The following is a 22,665-nucleotide window of genomic DNA, read 5'->3' on the forward strand; positions in this document are numbered from 1 at the left end:
CAGGCCCTAAAGACGAAGACTTGGCAGTGTGACATTAGGGGGGCATTACACACTTTCTCAAATTGTACTTTAACTAACAATTCATTGGCCTCACAATGCTCCTATATTGTAGTAAACTTTGGCTCATATATTTTATAAATGCCACACTTTTTTGATATCTTTAAAGATCTTGGAAAATGTAAAAGGCAATATAGGAAACAATAGCTTTGTGAAGAAAGAGGAAAGCTTCCTATTTGTTACTGAGGCACAATGTCACATCCTCTAAATCTGTGTAATGCAAGTCACAGGTGGGAAAGACAAAAGAAGCATATTTGCATTTTTTTGTCATTTATTTTATTGTTTCTGTGAGATAAATGGGATGGGGTAAGTATGGGGAATATTAGGTAGCAAAGGGTGGATTTTGTGTGAATAGGAGCACAAAATTAAGAAATCACTCTTAGACGTCTTGGGAAATTTGGCTTCTATATAGAAACAGACACAACATTGCAGTATTTAGAGCAATTTCAATGACCCTTTATGATCAAATAAAACACTCAAAATATTTTCACTGATTCAAGTCACAGCAGTTTCATTAATATCATGAAATTAATGAAAACACAATCTTTTGATGAATAAGGTAATAACAATATCTTTAATATCAAACATGCATCAAAGGTTAAAGGAGAAAATAAACAGAGAAGCACTATAAAGGAAGTATCAGGAAACATATATGAAGGTGCTGATGATCACAGTGACAGAAATGGATTGAGACAGCAAAGCAACAGTCAACAAACTGATACCCAGCAGTCAAAGGATGAAATTAATGGAAACACAGTCTTTTTCATGAATAAGGTAATAGCAAAACTAAATCATAAAGCCACATGAGAAAGGTAATGAAAACACAGTCTTCTTAATGAATAAGGTAATAACAATATCGTCATTATCAAACTTTCATCAAAGGTTGAAGAAAAGAAGGAGCAGAAAAATAGTAAGAGGGAAGAGTCAGGAAACATGGGTGATGGGGCTAATGATGACACTGACAGTGTTGGAGTGAGACAGAAAAGCAACAGTGAACAAAGTGATAAGCACCAGTTTCCTATCGTGGAGAATGAAGATTCTGAGAGGTAAGCCTATAGCAGTATTTAACAGTAGGTAATTATTCTTTTCCTATAAAACAAATTCCAAGTTGAGTTAATATTCATGATTAACAAATTTTGAACTTATAGTAGAGTGAACCTTGCTTTCTAATTAGAAAATGCTAATCAACAAAAAGTGAGATACCATTTTTTTTAACTTATAATAACTAATTATTGTATTTAACAAATAAAACCAGAATTTTCCCACTGGAGGAAAAGGCATCCTCATGCACTATTGGTAGATGAAATTAGCACATCTTTTTCAAAGGGCAATTGAGCTTTTTTCAAAATGTCATGTATGTCATTCCTTTATCACAATAACTTCACTTCCAGAACTAGATCTTTCATACAAACATAACTAGTATAAACACACACATATACAGTCTAAGGGTATTTATTAGATGTTATTATGTATATAAAACATACAGTAGGTCATTATGTATAGAATACTAGAGGCCTAGTGTATGAAATTCATGCACTGGGGCAGGGGGTGGGTTTCCCTCAGTCTGGCTTGCACCCTCTCACAGTCTGGGACTCCTAGCTCCTTACTGCCCACATGCTAGCTGCTCCTTACTGCTTGGCTCTCTGCTCCTTAGCACTGCTACACAGGCTGGAGAGGCTCCAGCCACCGCCTCTCTGCACACCAGCTGTGAGCCTGGCTACTGACTGAGCAATGTTCTCCCTGTGGGAAGGCACTGACCACCAGGGGGCAGCTCCTGCATTGAGCATCAGCCTAATGGTGGTCACTGTGCATCATAGCAACCAGTTATTCTCTCATTCAGTCAATTTGCATATTAGGCTTTGATTATATAGGACTGGAAACTAGGCTAGAGTATACAAAAGTTACCAAACATTTTACGTTGTAAGAAAATCATAAGTAATTGGTTTGCTGCCATTTTCTAGATATACCTATATATATATATTAATGCTTCCATATATATATATTAGAGGCCCGTTTCACGAAGATTCACGCAATAGGCCTTCCTTTCCCTGACTGTCAGCCCAGGTTTTCCCCCAGCACCCGGGACCCAGGCCTTTGGTCTGGCCACAGCAGAGAAGCCAAGCCTCTTCAGTCTTCAGTCTTCAGTTGTCTTCAAACTTCACTTGTACCAGCGCCTTCAGTTTTCACTCTTCGCCTTCATATGCAAATTAACCCGACATCTTTGTTGGGTTAATTTGCATACTCATCCTGATTGGTGAGTGGACATGGCAGAGTGAAAACGAATTTACATATTTCCCTTTTATTAGTGTAGATTGCCATGTGGATATTTTACTTTTTCAAATTTCAAATTTCTATTTTCCCCTGAACTTTATTGAGTCATAATTGACATGTAACATTGCATATTTTGAAGGTATATAGTGTGTTCATTTGATACACTTTTATGTTGGTAGGTGATCAGCACAGGAGTGTTTGTTCACATTTCCATTACAACACATAATTACCAATTCTTTTTTTGTGATGAGAACATTTAGATCTACTCGCTTAGCAACCTTCAAGCACAGAATACAGTATTGTTAACTATAATCACCATGTTGTACATCAGACCCCCACATGTGATCATCTTATAACTGAATTTTGTACCTTTGACCAACATCCCCTCCCCTTTACCCACACCCTCAGCCTCTGGCTACCACCACTGTACTCTCTGATTTTGTGAGTTTAGGTACTTTAGATTCCACATGCAGGAGAGATCATGCAGTATTTGTCTTTGTCTGACTTAGGTTTGCTAGTCTAATACTCTCAAGGTTCACCTATGTGGGCACGATTGGTAGTAAAACCTGACAACAAGTAAGTCCAGTCTGCCTGTCACTACTTGAGCCAATTAAGCAGAGACAGGTTTGATTCATATATGAGCATTGATTCCAACAATGCTTGCAGTATGGGGGAGCAGCCGGTCATCCAAGAATATTTGCTCTGAACACCATCCACCCCTCACCCCAATAAACCAGCTATCTGAATGGGGTAGAATGATAAAGATTACATGGGGAAGTAGGCAAATGAAATAAGAATGGTTATGTAAAAGTAACAAAAATGGGTCTTATAGGCATGGAAATATAGGCAAAAGGAAATAGATGGGTATATTGTTTACAGATCACAGGCAATGCAAGCTGAGGGGGTGGAAAGTGTGGGCACCTCTGCGACTCCATTGTTGCTCCAACAAGGTAATTAATCTTTCCATGATATTAGGCAGTTAAGGAGGATGGGCCACATTTCCAGGTAAACTCCCAGGTCCCAGAGGGGTGGGGAGAGCACCCAGCCAGATCAGAACATACTTTCTTTAATCAGAACAAAATAATCATGGTTAATAGAGCATGATTACTGTTTCTTATAACTATAGCCAGTCTCTATCATTCTATTTCTTTCTGATGCCAGAGAAAATTCCATTGTCTATGTATGTATGTTTGCATGTATGTATGTATGTATGTGTGTATACATAGACACACATAATTATATACATAATATACACATACCTACAAACATACATATATGCATACATACATACCACATCTCTTTATCTGTTCATCTATTGGTGAAAACTTAGTTCATATATCTTGGCTATTGTGAATAAGGCTGCCGTATACATGGGAGTATAGCTATCTCTTTGAGGTGGTGTAAAAAATGTATGATTATGCTAAGTGAAATAAGCCAGTCAGAGAAAGATAACTATCACATGATCTCACTCATTTGTGGAATATAATGAACAACATAAACTGATGAACAAAAACAGATCCAGAGACAGAGAAGCATCAATCAGACCGTCAAACCTCAGAGAGAAGGTAGGGGAGGGTGGGGGTAAGGGGGAGAGATCAACCAAAGGATTATATGCTAGCATATAGGCCTAAACAATGGACACAGACAACAGGCGGGTAGGGGCATGAGTGGGGGGATGGGGGGATAATGTTGGGGTAAGGACACATATGTAATAACTTAATGAATTAAATAAATAAATAAAAAGTATTCCACTATTTCTAAAAAAAAATAAAAATTTGTATGACTGCTCTCTAAATGTCCATTAGGTCCATTTGTTCTGATGTTTAGTTCAAGTTTAACATATCCTTGTTGATATTGTGTCTAGATGATCAAATCATTGCTGAAAGTGGGGTATTGATGCTCCCTGCTATTATTGTGTTGTTGGATATTTAAACCTTTAGTTCTGTTAAAATTTGTTTAATATTTTTAGGGGAACAAATGTTGGGTGCATACCTATTTACAATTGTTATATCTTCTTTATGAAGTGATCCCCTTATCGTTATATGTAGACCTTGCTTGTGCCTTGTTACAATTTGTGGCTTAAATTCTGTTTTGTCTAATAGAAGGATATCTACGAATGGTCTCTTTGGTTTGCCCTTGCAAGGGGTATCTTTTCTCTCTCTCCGCTTTGAGTCTTTAATAAGGACTTGAATCTTGGCTAGTGTGGCTTTCATGGTTGGAACACATTCCTATATACCAAAAGGTTGTAGGTTTGATTCCAGGTTAAGGCATATACCTAGATTGTGGATTCCATCTCTGGTCTGGGTACATAGAAGAGGAAACCAATTGATGTTCTCTCTCACATGGATGTTTCTCGGTCTGTCTGTCTGTCTGTCTGTATCTCTATCCATTCCCCTCTGTCTAAAATCATTGAGCACATCCTCTGGTGAGGATTTATTTTTTAAGTTAAGAAAATGATTGGAGTCTCTTGAAGGCAACAAGTAGTGGGGTCTTATTACTTAATCCATCAAACACTGTATGCCTCTTTTCCTTTTCATTGAATTTATTGAGGTAACTCTGGTTATCAATAGACTACAGGTTTCAGGTGCATATTTCTACAACAAATAGTCTGCCTGCCATATTGTGTGTTCTCTACCACTAGTCATTCCATGCCTTTTGATTGGAGAATTCAATCCATTTACAAAGAAATTATTGACAGGTAAAGGATTACTAATGCTATCTTGTTCTCTGGCTGTTTTGTAGTTCCATTGTTACATTCTTTCTCTCTTGCTGCCTTCATTTTTGAATTGAAGATTTCCGTAGTGGGCTTTGGATTCCTGCTCTTTATCTTTTGTGAATCTGCTGGAGATTTTTGTTTTGTGGTTGCCATGAGGTTTACATAAGATATCATATAAATATAACAGTACATTTTATATTGATCACAGCTTTGATTGTGTTTAACTGCAGATTAACCTTACAAGAAGAAAAAGAGAAGAGACAAAAAGCTGATCTGTTAAGTAAGAAGAATACAGGGCAGTCAAGGAAAAAAGAAAGGCAGTCTATTAAAAATGTTGAAATGAACCCCAAAGTTGCAAACACCACTGGAACACAAGTGATGCTATTGAAGACTGTAAGAGGGAATACGGTAAATTTATCTTTGGTAAAAATTTCTTATATCTAACAGTATTTTATCAATAATTGTATCTTTTTTATTTAGTGTACATTAAGACATTTTAAACAAGCCCAAAATGTTATCTCATTCTAAACATGAGCTGTGACATTTAGGACTAAAATTATTAATTTATTACTATCATTGCCAGGTAGTATATACTTTGTATATGTTTTCTAAATGAAGAAGGGGACAATAAATTGAGTTTAACCATTCACATCAATGTTAATTTTGGCTTTAAAAAATGTTAACATACAGGATAAATTGCCTTGACACTGTGATGGAATTACTCAAATGTTCATAAATAAATTTTCTTTCACCATACTGCATTTTTGCTCTATGACAAATTTAGCTATCACTTAAGTTAAAATTTGAGTTCTTCATGAAGATGAAGGATCCTTATGCTTAAAAAGGTTACTTCCTTTTAACATTTTTTTAAGGAGCTGTTCCTAAGCTTTGAACTTGTTGTTAAAGGTATGAGCTCACAAACTAAATGAAATATGTCCCTGGGTTTTTGAAGAACAAAATTACACTCAGAGGCGACTTTCTCAAGAACAGAATGCCAATATATTACAAGATGGAATTCTGACCAAACACCTTTGCAAACCAAAGGGGATAGAAAGCGCTCATAAGAGCAACAATTTTTGAGTCTGGAGACCTGGGGAAAATCCAGAAGTTGCTTATCTTTTTAACCTCTCCATTCCAGATTGTGTGAACTAAAGGGTTCAGTGATGGATGTAGAAGAGCTTAGGACAATGCCTAGATGATCAGTTATTAGTAGAGGTAGTTTTTATGACTGAAAGTACAAAAGCAGTAGACTATCTATGAGATAATCTTTGAAAGATCTTTTTTAGGAAATTTAGTTTCTCCTAGTATATGCAGTGTTAATACTCTTACTGTGGGGTAGCTGTATGTTCTGTCTATAAGCTCAATTTTTAAGTGTAGTTAGAGTTATTAATCTTTTACTTAATGTATTCTGGGTTGGTAGTGATTCAGAAAAAGCCCTTTCCAATTCTGAGATTCTTAGAAAGTACCTTGTGGTTTGCTTTTCATTTTAAAAAATCCATCAACTTATATTAATTTTTTGAACTTTGGAGGAGGTAGGCTTGTATAAAGTTAGAGGTTTGGTGAAATTCTATTTTTTTTATGAGGGATATCCGCCGATTGGAAACTTTTTATTGTAAACATAAAGGTTTCTTTCATTTCAGAGGCTATCATGAAATATCATTTCAATGAGTTAGCTAAAATCTCCTTTGTTGTACTTAGGTTTCTGATAGTGATGCAAAAGAAAAACGTCTGTTACGTGAAAATCGCATGTTGAAGAATAAAATTGCCATGCTAACACTGGAACTAGACACAGTGAAAAACCAGAACCCAGAAATGGTGAAAAAAAAAGATTTTTTGGACATTGTGATTGTCAAAGAAAAGATTGACCATCTTGAAAAGACAATAACAGAAACATTATTTCAACTCAAAGCAGAGCTTGAAGTTATGAGAGCTGAGCTGACAATGCTAAGCTCTAAACTGGAGGATGAACGACAAAACAGAGGAAGACTGGAAGCAAAAGGTGAATCACACAGGTCTAGACTGGCTACTGTTGTACAGGATCATGAACATTGTCAGATTTTAAAAGGAGATCTACAAGTTGATTTCAAGAAAGAAAAAGAAGAATGGATTTGTTCCCAGGACAAAAATAAATCTGATATGTCTAATCTAAAATGTGACTTTGAGATTCTTTCTCAAAAATTTTCTATACTTGAAAGCAAATACAACCGCCTAGAAATTGAGTTGCATCACACAAGAGATGCTCTCAGAGAAAGGGCATTAGTTTTAGAAGATGGAGAAAGAGACCAAAGCCAAACGCAGTGTCAAAAGGAGGAAACTGAAAATGTGTCTCAAAAGGAACAAGGGAAAGTGAATGCAGACATTGGAAAGCAGGAATCTTTACAGCAGAGGCTATCTCACCTGCAGAGTGAAAATAAGTGGCTTCAAGAACAGTTGGATCAGACTCACAATGAATCTGACAGTGAAGAAGAGACAGTCATTAGAATGCAGGATCAGTTTGTGGATACCATAAAAATATTGCAAACCAACAGTGAAAAGCAAGGTCTTATGCTGAATGAAACATGTAAGGAATTAATCAACGAATGCCATCTTTTCAAAGAAAGCGGACTTCAGTATGAAAATGATAAAACAGAAAGAGATGTAAGTATCCAGATAGATAAATATTTTCAAATTTCCTCAAAGAAAATTCATAGCAATATTTGAGGATGGCTAAATGTTGAATCCAGGTGAATATTAAAAATGTATAGATTATAAAGCTGTTTGTTCTATCATCTTAGAAGTAGACATTGTATCCATCAAATGAACATCAGACCTGGGAAGTGCTTTGTTTGAGTAGAGACATTGTGCTGCCCATGAAATTTTAAGAGGTTAAGTTCCAGATTGGTAATAGATGTAGATTGATAATACTTAAGTCTTATACTGATAGAATAATAATTTTAGTCTTTCTGTCATTGAATTTTAATATTGTTAGGAAGCAGATAAATGGAAATGTTCTTGCCTCAAATGAGTATTTTCAAATTAAGATTTAATTAAGTGGGTTTTCTTGACAATCAAGTTCAGATTTCCCACATGAACTGAAGTGTAGATGTTGTATGTCATAGTACCTTTTCTCCCCTGGCTCCTTGTACATTTAGGTTGATATAGTGTTAGTTTTATTCATGCCAATTTGAATGAAATTGGGAAATATTTAGTCTCAATAATATATTCATATGACCTCTTGATCTTTTAAAGGCATCTAATTTTCATTCCATCATAATTTGGGACAAATGTGGTGAGTTTTAGCAAATGTATACCTGATTTACACTTTCAAATACTATTTACAATTTTATTTGAATATTTTTACAAATAATTTGTTCATATTTCTCATGTTAAGGCCTAATTACTATCATTTGGGGCTGTTTGTTCAAGACAGAAAGCATTGTAGCTCTTTGTGATTGAATAATTTGACATTGGATCTCTATTTCAGTCTACTGAGGAGTGGAGGGATTTATGTGTAGCAGGGAGGGAGGTCAAGGCCAGGTTACCTAAGACCTTGAAGACCCTCGGAATGACTTCACTTTTCTTTTAAGATAGGAACCTATTGGAAGGATTTGAGCAGTGGATTGAATGTTCCAGGTGCTCTGACATTAATTCAAACCGATGGTTAAAAAAAGAAATAAAAAGAGAAAATGTTTCATACTATTGAATTCACTACCACTTGATCCACTTACATACCCATTTTTCTTTATGATGTCAGTAGATCGTAAAGTGTTGAGATTCATGAGGGGAGGAGGAGGGATTGAGAGTGTGGCTGAGTCAGCTGTCTAAGTACCTAATACTGATTAGGCAGGAGGATTACATTTTCTGTGACTTTTACCTGATTAAGCAAACAGGTGCATGTCCATATGAGGAAAAGAAGGTGAATCGAGTCTGGTAATGATACTTTTAAAGTTACATTTTATGTTAATAATATATGACTCTAACAAAATATATCCAGTGTGGGCCAAAAGTAGCTTTCTAGTTGTGTAGTATGGAGAGTAATATTATAAGTAGTAAGTAACCTACTCGCAACTGTAAACCTTCTTTTGCCCAATCCTGTATGTGAATTTATCTATGATTAACACAATTTAATAATGATGTGATTCATAAAATCAGTAAGACAAATATCTTACTTACTAGGAACAACTTCAAGGAGAACTGGCTGATACCCAAAGAAAACGGAGACAACTTCAAGGAGAACAGGATGATACCCAAAGAACAATGAGACAACTTCAGGGAGAACTGGCTGATTCCCAAAGAAAACTGAGACAACTTCAAGGAGAACTGGCTGATTCCCAAAGAAAACGGAGACAACTTCAAGGAGAACTGTCTGATTCCCAAAGAAAACGGAGACAACTTCAGGGAGAACTGGCTGATTCCCAAAGAACACTGATACAACTTCAAGGAGAACTGGCTGATTCCCAAAGAGAACTATTTATGACAGATGCTTCACTGAAGATTGAATCACATCGTCATATGCGTTCACGATATAAAATACAAGAGTTGCAGAAGGAATTAGATGAAAGCAGAAGTCAAGTATGTATGAAATTGAACATGTCATCGTTACTCTATAGCTGGTTAAATAATATAAAGTGTTTTAGGATATGACTTTTCATGGGCAGCTTTCTTTTGTATTTTCATTGTGATTAATTTATTATAATTTCATTATCTTTATAGTGCACTTATTTCTTAAACCCTGGCTTTTATTCTGCCACTTGTAGTTTATGTTTTTTCTTATTATATCTGCCCTTAGGAATTTTGACAGTTATGCATCATTCTTCATAGTGGGCAAAAGGCTTTCCTTCCCTTTCAAAAGAGTATTTTCAGTGATATTTCCATTATCATGATGAGGCAGCCAGATCAAATAAGAAATTAGTGTTAAATTTAATGTTCCAGAAAATTATTTTATGTCTTATCTTCACTTTGTTGAACCCATATTCCATAGATTTCAGAATAAGTCGTACAGGAAGGTCATTATAGTAACCAATTGAAGTAGGCATAGCCTTCATTCTCATTCACTTAGAAATGAAAGCATGGAAATATTCAGATCATTGTAATATGTATAACCACAACAGACAATTAAGCACATTAAATCTAGAGCTCCTAATGATATTTAAAAAAAACTGTATTTATACAATTCAGATAGCCACATATAATTTGCAAATTTCAATTGTACGATTTAATATTTTAAAACATAGATTTGTGCATCTGTCACCTCAATCAATTATAGAATATGTTTATCACTCCAAACACCAACTATACACCACTTAGCAGTTGCTACCAGCTTATCATCTTGCCCTGCACCGGGCAACAATCAACCTAATTTCTGTCTCCACTGATTTGCTTATTCTGAATAATATACATATATATGTATATGTGTGTATATATATATATATATATATATATATATATATATATATATATGTATATGTGTATATACACACACACACACACACACACACACACACACATATATATATATATATATATATATATATATATATATATATATGTACTCACACAAATTGCAGTTCTTTGTGATTGGCTTTTTTCATTTGATGTCCCATTTTAAAGGTTCATTCACATTATAACAGATAAAGATATTTTATTCATTTATTTTTATTGCTGAACTATATTTCATTGTGCTGCTCAACCATTTATCCATTTTTCAGTTGAGGGACATTTGTGTTGCTTTCACGTTTTGGCTATTAATAATTGTACTATGATCATGAGTGCACAAGTCATTGTGTGAACATAGGTTTTCCTATCCTGTCCATTGGATTTTAACCCTGGGAGATAACTGGGCTGATTTCAGCAACTCTCCACCTTTACTTTTGCTGTCTAGGCTGCCTTTTCAGTTTCTGTTCCCTGGCCTAATGCTTCATCTATTCAGACCTGGCTCCCAACCTCTCCTTTTCCATGAAATGTACTCCCACTGTTTGAACTCTCACTGAACTCATTTTTTTTCCAGCACTTGTCATCTAGTCTGTGAGAATAAGTTAGCCCCTAATTTCACATGGTTTTGATTTACTTCATGAAGGAGAATCTTGTCTTTCTGAGTGTAATTAGTCTGTGGAGGCTATTATTTGATATGAGGGTGCCTGTCTTTGTGTACATTGAAAATATTTCAGCTTAACTATTGTTAGGATACAATTAAATGCTTTTATATCACTAGTGGTCTTGGGATTCAAACCCACATATTTGAACAACACAAGGATGAGGTGAGGAGTCAAAATTAGCAAGAACATAGCTCTAGATTTTTGAAGACTTCAAAGAATATAGTTGAGGAAGCCAGTGAAAAGAAGTTCAGGAGACTTCCATAGGTCAGGTCTCTATGGAATAGGAAACTATTATTATTTTTTAAAGGCCAATAATTGATAATCTATTTCTTGTAAAAAACATTTGCATTATAAGAGAAAAACAAGACACAGAATGTTGGTCAACATCCTAAGGGTAAAGGCGCCCCCAAATTCAGAACATAACAGTCATACACTCAAAGTAGCACCAATAAGAACCAACATAAAATGTACCAGATCAGCTATCTACAAAGGTGATCCGTATCGCTCATGGCTTATGAGTATGTGGCTGAGGGTATTGTCTATGGAAGCAAGAAGGGAGGAAGAAATATAAAGTACAGGTGACCTTAGTACAGGGGTCAAGGATGAAATATTGATTAGGGAACCTGGTTTGACCTGCTGAGGTTTATGGATCTCTGATAGGATTTTTAAAAAGAAATAGACTAATCTCTATAATTCTGTCTCTATTTTTCTTGGTTGCTCATTAAATGCCACATCTGAGTGAAATCATATGGTACTTGTCTGTTGGTAGTGTTGATGCTGTTGGGGTGTGGTGTAGGGGTGGAGTGAAAAAGAAAAAAAAATAGAGAAAACCCATGAACGTTGACAACACTGTGGTGATTTCTGTAATGTGAGGGATTGTGTGGCAATGGAAAAGACCATAACAGGGATACATGTGGATGGAAAGAAAAAAAAAAGAGAGAGAGAGAGAAGTGATATAGGGGGAAAAAAGAAAGAAAATTGTGAACCTGGATGACGAACTATGGAGGATCAATACAATATTCTATCTTCTTCTGCTTCTGGTTAGATAATCTCTATAATAAAAGGTTAAAAAAGGATTCTCTTAGATTAACACTGTCTGTATCTGCTGCTAGACTGGAGCTCCCCTAATTCATTTTTGTGTAGTATTCCTCTTCTACATCTGTCTGAATTTGATATTATCAGCTTTGATCTTATCAGCTTTCTGCATTTTAGGGATTCTTAGGTTGATGCTATTATCTTCCTGTCTTTTAGAAAGTCCTCATAATTTCTGTTTTATTGATTATATACTTATGTTCATATGACAAGTAGATAATCTCTAGCCATATCTTTAACTTAAATATTCAAAACATCAGATTTTAGTTATTACCTTAAACATTCAAAGACCATCAGATTATAAAACAAGGTATGGAGTATCTTAAACTTGTTACTTCTTATCCTCAACTGCAATGCAGTTCTAGTCCATGGCTTTCAACAGGTGAAGAAAAATAGCCAAATAACCATGCTACCACTTCATACCCCTCAAAAGAAGCAAAAATAAAGATAAAGATAAATAAAAATGGAATTGAAAGAGTCGAGGACTGGACATCATGGTCACTGTTTAGAAATGCACTGTGGACGGAGAACCAGATGGAGAGGGTGGATGTGGTCATTGTTATCAGTTTCTGCTGAGAAGTAAAGCATTAAAAGACTAAAAACGATGATCCTCAAAATTTTTTTAGTGCAATTATAGGATTGAAATTCTGATTCTTATACAAAAGAAAAGAATGAGTGGTTAAAATATGAATATATGCAGATGAGACCTTGTAGTAAAAATGTTAGAGTTTAATGGAAGGGGACAATAGGACGATAGAAAAAGCTACACAAATCAAGTAAAAGTTATGTTTACTATATAATATAGAGAAGACGCTTTATTTAAAGAGAAAAGTGTTTAATAGAAAAGGAGAAACTGAAACCTATGGAAGAAAACTTACAGAGAATGAGAGTCTTTATCTCATTCAAAGTCAGATTATCATTATAAGGTAATGGGAACTGCATGGGAATTTTTCAAAGATGACCTTAGTAAGATGTGGTTTAATACAACCTGGAATATCTTGACGTATTGATGAAAATGTATCTAGGGCACCTTTTGAAACTAAAAGGTCAATATAGCCTTAAAAAGTATTTTAGCACTTACTATTTTATATTTCAAAACCTCTGTTTGAACAAATTTCAGCAATTTTAGTTCCAGAAAGAATTTGGTGGAAATGTAAAGTCAATTTAAGCTGCTGTAAGAAGTCATTTTTCTTAAAATCTGTACTGATTGGCATCTAGTTTATAAACCCCTCTACTACATTTCATAAACTTGTCCACACATATTATTCATGAACCCAGGAGAAATCACATTTTTAGGAAAGAAAGGCAAATCTCTAGATTCCCACAAATAATTTTCTTTAAATTTTTTTCAAAGTGTCAGCATGAAAAGGAAGAATCCAAGAAATACATTGATTTAACCATATCTCTGCAACAGAGCTTGCATGAAGTAATGAAGCAAAAGAGTGATCTAGAAAAATCAATGGCCAGGTAAAATTATAGCTCAGATCATTTCTACCATGAATTAAGATTTATTGGTCACTTACTTTATTAAAACCAAAATAAAAGTTTATTTCCTATCTGTAATTTCATAATTAAACAAATTATCCTACTTAAAAATTGTCTGCAGAAACTCACAGCACAATGTGAAACTGTTTTGAGGGCTATGATATTATACTTACACTTGAATGGTTCTAAAACCATAATGAGGATGCTTTTTGCATATCCTGTCACCTGCAAGTTCCACGTCTACCTTGAATGTTTATTTCTGCAAAATATCTTCTCTGTCTGCTGATCCTCTTTTCCTAGTGTGCGTCCCCTCAGCATTCAAATAGGCTAATATCTTGGTTCGGCTTATCTTTCTCTCTCTTTGTTTAGTTATAAAAGATATCATACATACAAAAATGTCCGTATGACCTAAAGAAGAAGTTGGGTAATCCTGTTTTTACCTCTCATAGAAACACAACAGCATTTTTCCCATACCTGGGAAGCCCCACATGGCTTCCTTTCAGTTTATTGGCTGAGTTCTTAAGTTGGTTCTCTGATTCTCATCATCAGTGCTTTTCCTCTCACTTAACTGTCTTGCTCTACTTTATTTCATAGCCCTTTCATTTTGTTAACTTTGTGCTAGCAAAGATCTCTTCTTAAAGCAGACTTGAGGAGACTGTTACACGTTATCTCTCTGACTTCCCTCCTTCTAAAGCCCTTCTCCTTCCCCATTCCCCCTTCCACTCAGACTTCAAAGAGTTTTCTTTCCTGCTTCTCCTTCTACTTTGAATGATCTGGTTGATGTTGGTACTTTTCTTTCCTTCTTGTAGACTGCTGTCAGTAGGTACCAAAAGGTATTTTGTGTCTTTCCAAAATATTGACATATCATTATGCTTTTCTTCTTCACCTTAGATACTTATCTCTGGTTTTTAGTTGATATTTGATAACAGGTTCATGTTTTATATTAACATAGTAAAATGAATATTAATAATAACTTACTTATAAGAGCTCTATACAGTTACTATATTAACTCTCTATCACACATGTCATGACTTGTTTTTCATCTTATTCATATAAGATTATAATTTAGCTAGTATGTTTTCAAACAATTTAGATTAAGACAAATAAGAGGATCATAATTTGTAGATTTGCGTATTTTATATGAAGGAACATAATATCTGTGTAAATAATTATTAAATATTTACTCTGAAAGAATTTGACACTTTTCTTTTGTACATTTCTTCAGATTTCAGGAACCCTTAAACATGCCAAAGAGGAATTTGAATGAAGACCTCAGTTTCCCCAGAGATTTAAGACCAAGTCTAACAGGAATGGGAATGCAGACTAGCCGGTTAATACAGGAGGTAATTACAAATCAGTTTGGGGACCCCAAAATACCTAATTTGGGGAAATAGATATCATTCAATGTTTTGAACAATGAAATATAGATGTTTCTGTTTATTTTAAACACTTGTCATCAGGGAAAAAGACAGCATTTTTCTTTATCACTTTTCCATAAAAAGGGCCCACTCTTAACTCTCCATGACTTAAAGCCTGGCACCGGCACCAAATCACAAAGTTTTTGGAAGCAGCTTGTTTGAGACATAATGAACATACCATGCAGGTCACTCATTTAAAATGTACAATTCAGTGGCTTTTTCTGTATTCAAAGAGTTACACAGTCATCATCACAATCCCGTTGAGGACATTTTCATCCCCCTTAAAAGTAGCCCTGTGCCCTTTAGCAACCACCCTGTGCCAACTTCCACTTCCTCACTCTTCCTGGCCTTAGAGAACCACTACTGTCCTCTCAATCTCCCTAGAGTTGTCTATTCTGCACATTTTTATCAGTGGAATGAAACAATAAGTGCTCCTTCAGGCCTGCTATTTTATGAAGCAGAACGTTGTCAAGGTGCTGCTGTCTTGTAGCATGTATCACCAATACTTCATTTCTGTTTATTGCTGAACAACATTTCATCGTATGAAGTGATTACATATTTTTAAATTTACTCATCATTTGATGAACCTTTGGGTTATTTCCACTTCCGGTTTGTTAAAAATGCTGCGATGAACATTCATGTCCAATTTTTTATGTGCACATATGTTTTCATTCTGTTGGAATATAGTTATAAATGGAATCGCTGGAGCATATCTTTAACCTTCGCGAAATTTCCAGACTGTTTTCCACGGAGGCTGCACCATTTTACATTTTCATTGACAGTGTGTGAGGGTTCCAGTTTCTCCACATTCTTGTCAATGTGCCATTACTTGTCTTTTGATTGTAGCCATCCCAGTGGGTATGAAGTGGCATCTCAGTGTTGGTTTTGATTTGCAATTTTCTTTTTTAATATATTTTTTTTATTGCTTAAAGTATTACAAAGAGTATTACATATGTCTCCTTTTTTACCCCCGCCCTTGGCAATCCTGTAGCCATCGCAGTGGGTATTAGGTGGCATCTTAGTGTTGGTTTTCATTTGCAATTTTCTATTGACTAATGATGTTGACCATCTTTTCACATGCTTAATAACCATTTGTACATTTTCTTTGAATATCTGTCTACTCAATTTCTTTGCCCAGTTTAAATTGGATTATCTTTTTTTAATTTTTTAAGTGTTACACATGTCTCCTTTTTGCCAGATTGACTGCTCCTACCCCAGGCTACTCGCCCCCCTCGAGGGCCCACCTCCACAGCCCCAGTGTCTTTGTCAGTTGGTTGTGCTAATATGCATGCATACAAATCCTTTGGTTGATCTCTAACCCCACCACCCTGCCAGTTGTTTTTCAATATATTTTCGTACATCAGTTTACGTTGATCATTATACTGTACATCTGAGTGATGCCATATCATAGTCATCATTCTCAGACTGGCTTGTTTCACTTAGCATAATGCTCTCCAGTTGCATCCATGCTGCTGCAAATGGTAAAAGTTCCTTCTTTTTTATAGCAGTGTAGTTTTCCATTGTGTAGATGTACCACAATTTTCAATTCATTCATCTGCGTATTAGCACTTAGGTTGTTTGTAAATCTTAGCTATTGTAAATTGAGCTGCTGTGAACATAGGAGTGCATATATCCTTTCTGGTTGGTGGTTCTGGTTTATTGGGATATAGTCCTAGAAGTGGGATTCCTGGGGTAAATAGGAGTTCCATTTTAACTTTTTGAGGCAACTCCATAATGTTTTCCACATTGGCTGCACCAGTCTACATTCCCACCAGCAGTGCAGGAGGGTTCCTTTTAGTCAAGGCAGTCTCTTCAATAAATGGTGCTGGGACATTTGGGCAGATACATGCAAAAAATGAAACTATATCACCAGCTTACACCATAAACAAAAACAAACTCAAAATGGTTAAAGGACTTAAATGTAAGATAGGAAACCATTAAAATCTCAGCAGAATCCATAGGCAGCAAAATATCAGACATATGTTGTAGTAATATCTTTACCGATACATCTCCTAGGACAATGGACACTAAGGAGAAAATAAGCAAATGGGACTACATCAAAATAAAAAGCTTCTGTACAGCAAAAGAAACCATCAACAAAACAACAAGAAAGCCCCTGCTGGGGAGAACATATTCGGCAATCCTATTTCAGATAAGGGTTTAACCTCCAAAATTTACAGGGAACTCACACAACTTAACGAAAGGAAGATAAACAATCCAATCAAAATATGGGCAAAGGACCTAAATAGACACTTTTAAAAAGAGGAAACACAGAAGGCCAAGAGACATATTATTACATGCTCAAAGTCACTAATCATCTGAGAAATGCAATTCAAAACAACAATGAGGAATCATCTCACACCTGTCACAAGGGCTATCATCAACAAATCAACAAATGCAAAGTGCTGGGGAGGATGTGGATTGTCTTTTATTATTGCATTTTAAGAGGTCTTAGTTCTAGAAATACAAACCCCTTAGACAAAGAATTTGCAAATATTTCTCCCATTCAGTAGCTCACCTTTTCTTTTTCCTGATGGTGTCTTTTAAAGCACAGAAGCTTTTTATTTTGATGAAGTTCAGTTAATCGATTTTTGTCTTTTTGCTTTCACATCTAAAAAATACTCAAATCCAGTCTTGAAGATATACACATATGTTTACTTGTAAGAATTTCATAGTTATAGCTTTTACATTTTGAGTTAATTTTGATATGTGGTATGATGTACAGGTCTAAATTTATTCATTTGCATGTGGATATTAAGTTGTCTCAGTACAAATTGTTAAAAGGACTCCTCATATCTGATTTAATTTGGCACGCTTGACAAAAGCACTTGGCCATAAAGGTGAGGGTGATGTTGGAATTCTCCCTTCTACTTCATGGATGGGAAAGTCTGTCCTTATGCCAGTACCAAATCAATTTTTATGAGTACTCTTTCCCAGTCATCTTGCATATTATCACTTGTTTAATAATAAAAAAGTCAGTGTAGTGGAATGGTTTTTGGAGATGTTTTGAATCTTGATAAAACCTGTGGCCAGCTTATGTTTTGCTGACCCTGTAACATGATGGGACAATACCCATTACTTTTTTTCTCCATTCAAACCTTTAACCTCTAACCATATGCCTCCCACTTCACTTTCATTCCATGGAATCCTGGTCACAGGATCTGCTGAATTAGCCATTTTCTTCATTGTGTTTAACTCATATTTCATAGACTCAATGCCTGGGGAGGAGAAGATTAAAATCTGGACTGTCATCATTCCTCTTCAGAAATGTCTCAATTTGAGCACTAGCTGGTTTGGCTCAGTGGATAGATGGGGTTTGATTCTGATCAAGGACACATACCTTGATCAGGTTGCAGGCTCCTCCCTGGCTATTGATGTTTCTTTCCTTCTCTCTTTCACTCTCCCTAAAACAAATCAATGGAAAACTATCCTTGGGCAAGGATTAAAAAATATTAAAAGAAAAAATAAATGTCTCAATATGAAATTTCAAAATTTTACAGCCAGTTTGTTTTCTGTGGAGAAACATTGTGGAATAAAATACAAGCAAGCTTGAAGTAAGCTAGGGGAGACCTTGTATTTAAATGGTGCCAAAGGACATTGCATTGGTTTCTCCCCTGAGATTTAAAATGATTTCATAGTGTTGTCTGTTTCCTCACTGAGGAAAGGAAAACTTATTCCTAACCATGGAATGCTTCTCTGTGGACCTTGGCTGTTCCCTCTGAGTCTTTGCTCTGTCCTTTTCATAAGAAATGACCTGTGCTTACAGCTCTTGTCTCAGCCTGCTTCCTCCCTGTAGAACATCTGAAATCCACAGGCCTCTTTTTATTGTGTACTGTGTTGGTCTCCCTTCAGGTGCTAGCAGGCAGGGTTTGTGCTACTACGATTCTCTTAGGAGCTTTGAGTTTCCTGTGAATTTAATTGGGGTTCATGGCATTAGAAAAGCCACCTTACAAATTGTTTTCAGATAAGCTCTTCACCTGGGGCTTCCTGGAGGTGTTGTAGGACAGTGCCCTTAAATTCTTACATTCTGAAAATCCTTAAAGGAATTTGAGGCACCACGTTAATGTTTCTGAGATCTTTAGGACTTTCATATGTCATGGCTTCATCCTTTGACCGTGATTTCCTGGATTTGATGTTAGCCCAGAAAGCCATTTCTTTACTTTCGCATTATTTGACAAATGGACATGAAGGAGCACCTGTGAATGGGAAGTGGGTACTTGAAAGCCATAAATCCAGGTTCTTTTATTGTTAATTGTCTTTCTTAGCTTACCTTTCTCATTGATTGCAATTTCAGTGGCTCCCTAGCGAGAATCTCTCTCATCTTCATTCAGTGTCACTTTTGCACTTGCCCAGAAGCCCTTGCTGTGAGCCTCCTCAGGAGCCATGAGGGCTCCACTCAGTGTTTCTTGGAGGCCCTCTTGGTGTTCATGTTCACGCTTCACTACATTATGTCGGGTTCCTCCTACCTCCTGTTCAGAGGCATGCCCATGGGTGTGTGTTTCTTTCTTAGTGTCAGCACTCCATTGTTCTATCAGTATCTGTGCCAGTTATTTCTTGCTGTTTAATAAATCATTTCCAAACCTCCTCTCTTAAAATAGCATTTACTTCGTTCACAACTCTGCAGTGAGGCCACCTCATTTCCTTCCCACCAGCTGGTATGACGTGAAGCTGGGAAGTGGAATCATCTTGAGGCTGTTTCCCTCTCTGGTTAGACAGTTGCAGAAGGCTTTTGGCTGGGACATTCACTGGGGGAGTGTCAGCTGGATACCTGTGTGAGGACTGACCATGTGGCCTGGGCTGCTTCGTTCTTCACAACATGGTGGCTGGGTTCCCAGGGTGAGCTCCCTTAGGGACAAAGTCAGATGGCCCCCAGACATAGCAGTCACACAACAGTCACCATATCCTATTCACCACAACCCAGTGAGCACTCAGGCCAGCACCTATTTCATGGACAAGTGCCAAACAATCTGGAGACGTGCTTCAAGAACTCGGCATCACTCACCTTGTCTTACCAAAGAATCATTGTATCAAAAGGAAAGTAGTTCTTCCCAAGTGGTTATCATTGACATTCCAGCAAGTTTGTTGTTATTGATGGTGTTGTTTTTGTTTAGTCTGCTCCCTTATGTTGTGGGATGTAACAAAGAATTTCAAGATAGCACTATTGAATCAAGCCCCCTCCCCCATTTTATCGGTTCTGAAAAATATAGGGCTCCTCTTGCTAAAGTTTTACAGGGAGAGATGCAATTTCTCAGCAAACCAGGGAATCATCTCATCATGGAATGCAATTCAAATTAGCATCAAAAGTTTGTAGTTCAGTAAGCGACTTATGGCAGTAGAATCCAAATATATCAGATTCATTAATGAATCTATTTTGAAAGTGCTATTTTTGGAGGCATTTGGTGAATCAGTCCTGAATCCTTCAATATGATATCCCTAAAATGTTTTTAAAGATTCTGAGGTGTTAAGATGGGGAAAGAAGAATGGGACTTTCTACTAAGAGGCAACGTATAGTCATTTTGTGGAGGAGAGACATGGAAAAGTCATAGAAAAGAAAGAGTCTAAAAGCAAGTGCAGACGTTATGTGGCAAAGACAAGGATAGTAAATGTATTTTGGGGATTCCTGGTCATTTTCACTTTGGCCTTGATACTGAGTAACTCAAGGTCCCACATTTTAAGACTCTAGAACAGTGCAGATAACATTTTATTGCTATTGGATTTGTTTCAGAATTTCGTGTGGTTAAACTATGAACAACTTAAATTTAAAAAAAAATTCAGACTGGTGTCCATATCTTCATAACCAAACTCTATTCTTTTATTCATGCAGTCTGAGGAGCCTCTTGCAGCTTCAACAAGTAATCATAGCCCTGAAGATAATACTGCTCAGCTGGAGGAAGAATTCAAAGTACTTCAAAAGAAATGTGACGAAATGACAGCTAGAGCAGAGTGCTGGGAACAAGAAGGATTAAGAGTCCGAAGACAAATGAAAATAAATAGGGCAAAACACCTTGAAGAAGAACAGCGTCTAGACAGGATTGGAGAATGTGCAAGACCCGACATAGCATATAGATCAGAACAAATCAGGCAATTTTACCAGGATTTTTTTGCCCTTTAATATGCTTTATTTCATTTTACTGCAAATTAAATACTGAATACAGGCAGTGTATGTGTTTTCCCTTCTTCCCGTAATAACAGCTTGTTCTTTAGATTTCAGGAAGGAAGGTGGCAAATTTCTCCTTTCAGTATGTTAGTTTCCATCACTCCCATCACTGAGTTGAGCTTGTAGAATGATTCTTATTGAGGATCATTTTATTTTCAAGGTCATTGATGAAAAGCAAGACTATTAGGAAAAAATAAAAGTCATGATCAAAATATTATACAACTAGAGGCCTGGTGCACAAAAATTAGTGCACTCGGGTGGGTCCATCAGCCGGCCTGTGCCCTTTTGCAATCTGGGGCCCTTTTGGGGCCCCTTTTCTGGCTAATAGTTTTTTGATGGAGTCTTTAGGGTTTTTTATGTACAATATCATGTCATCAGCGAATAAGGACAGTTTTACTTCCTCTTTTCCAATTTGGATGTCTTTTATTTCTTCTTCTTGTCTAATTGCCATGGATAATACTTACAGTACTATGTCGAACAAGATGGTGAGAGTGGGCATCCCTGTCTTGTTCCTGTTCTTAGGGGAAATGGTTTTAGTTTTTGTCCATTGAGTATGATGTTGCCTGTGGGTTTGTCACATATGCCTTTTATTATGTTGAGGTATGATCCTTCTATTCCCACCCTGCTGAGAGTTTTTATCCTCTTCATCCTCTTCCTCCTCCTCCTCTTTCTCCTGCTCCTTCTCCTTCTCCTCCTCCTTCTCTTCCTTCTCCTTCTTCTTCTTCCTCCTTCCTCCTTCCTTCCTTCCTTCCTTCCTTCCTTCCTTCCTTCTTTTTTTCCTTCCCTCCTTCCCCTACTCTTCCTCTTCCTCCTCCTCCTTCTTCCTTCTTCCTCCCCCTCCTTCTCTTCCTCCTCCCCATAATCCTCCTCCTCTCCTCAGCCTCTGCCTCCTCCTCTTCTTCTTTACCTTCTTGCATTTTTCTACTTTATTGCATTGTTATTATGTATTGTCTCTTTTTTATGTCCTATCTTTTAGTTTTTGCTTCACTTTTTTGGGGTGACTTTTTTTGCTTTTAATTTCTTTTTTATTTCACTGTATTTTTTTATTGCTTAAAGTATTACAAAGAGTATTAAATATGTCTCCTACTCCCTGCCCCTTGACATTCCCCCAGCCTCCCATACGTCCCAGTGGCTTGTGTCCATTGGATATGCTTATATGCATGCATACAAGTCCTTCGGTTGATATCTTAGCCACCCTTCTGCCCCCCCCTCGAACCCTCCTTGGCCTTCCTGCTGTAGTTTGACAGTTTGTTCCATGCTGCTCTGCCTCTGTATCTATTTTTGTTCATCAGTTTATAATGGTCTTTATTATCCATAAATGAGTGAGATCATGTGGTATTTTTCTTTCATTGACTGGCTTATTTCACTTAGCACAATGATCTCCAGTTCCATCCA

At 36.5% G+C, this 22,665-nt stretch overlaps 1 protein-coding gene across 1 annotated transcript; it reads left to right on the top strand.

Moving 5' to 3' along the window:
• Positions 1 to 233: 233 nt before the first annotated feature.
• LOC308530530 (ankyrin repeat domain-containing protein 26-like) lies at positions 234 to 21,225 on the top strand (the record flags this gene model as incomplete). Its single annotated transcript, XM_081107242.1, has 8 exons — positions 234 to 831; positions 940 to 1,103; positions 5,275 to 5,452; positions 6,743 to 7,681; positions 9,200 to 9,595; positions 13,565 to 13,677; positions 14,921 to 15,038; positions 20,938 to 21,225. Exons 1-8 carry the CDS (start codon positions 823 to 825, stop codon positions 21,223 to 21,225), a joined length of 2,205 nt encoding a protein of 734 aa, XP_080963368.1. The 5' UTR covers positions 234 to 822.
• Positions 21,226 to 22,665: the final 1,440 nt, after the last annotated feature.

The sequence above is a fragment of the Myotis nattereri genome (assembly GCF_964212035.1).
Source record: "Myotis nattereri genome assembly, chromosome: 1".
In the NCBI taxonomy this organism is placed as follows: Eukaryota; Metazoa; Chordata; class Mammalia; order Chiroptera; family Vespertilionidae; genus Myotis; species Myotis nattereri.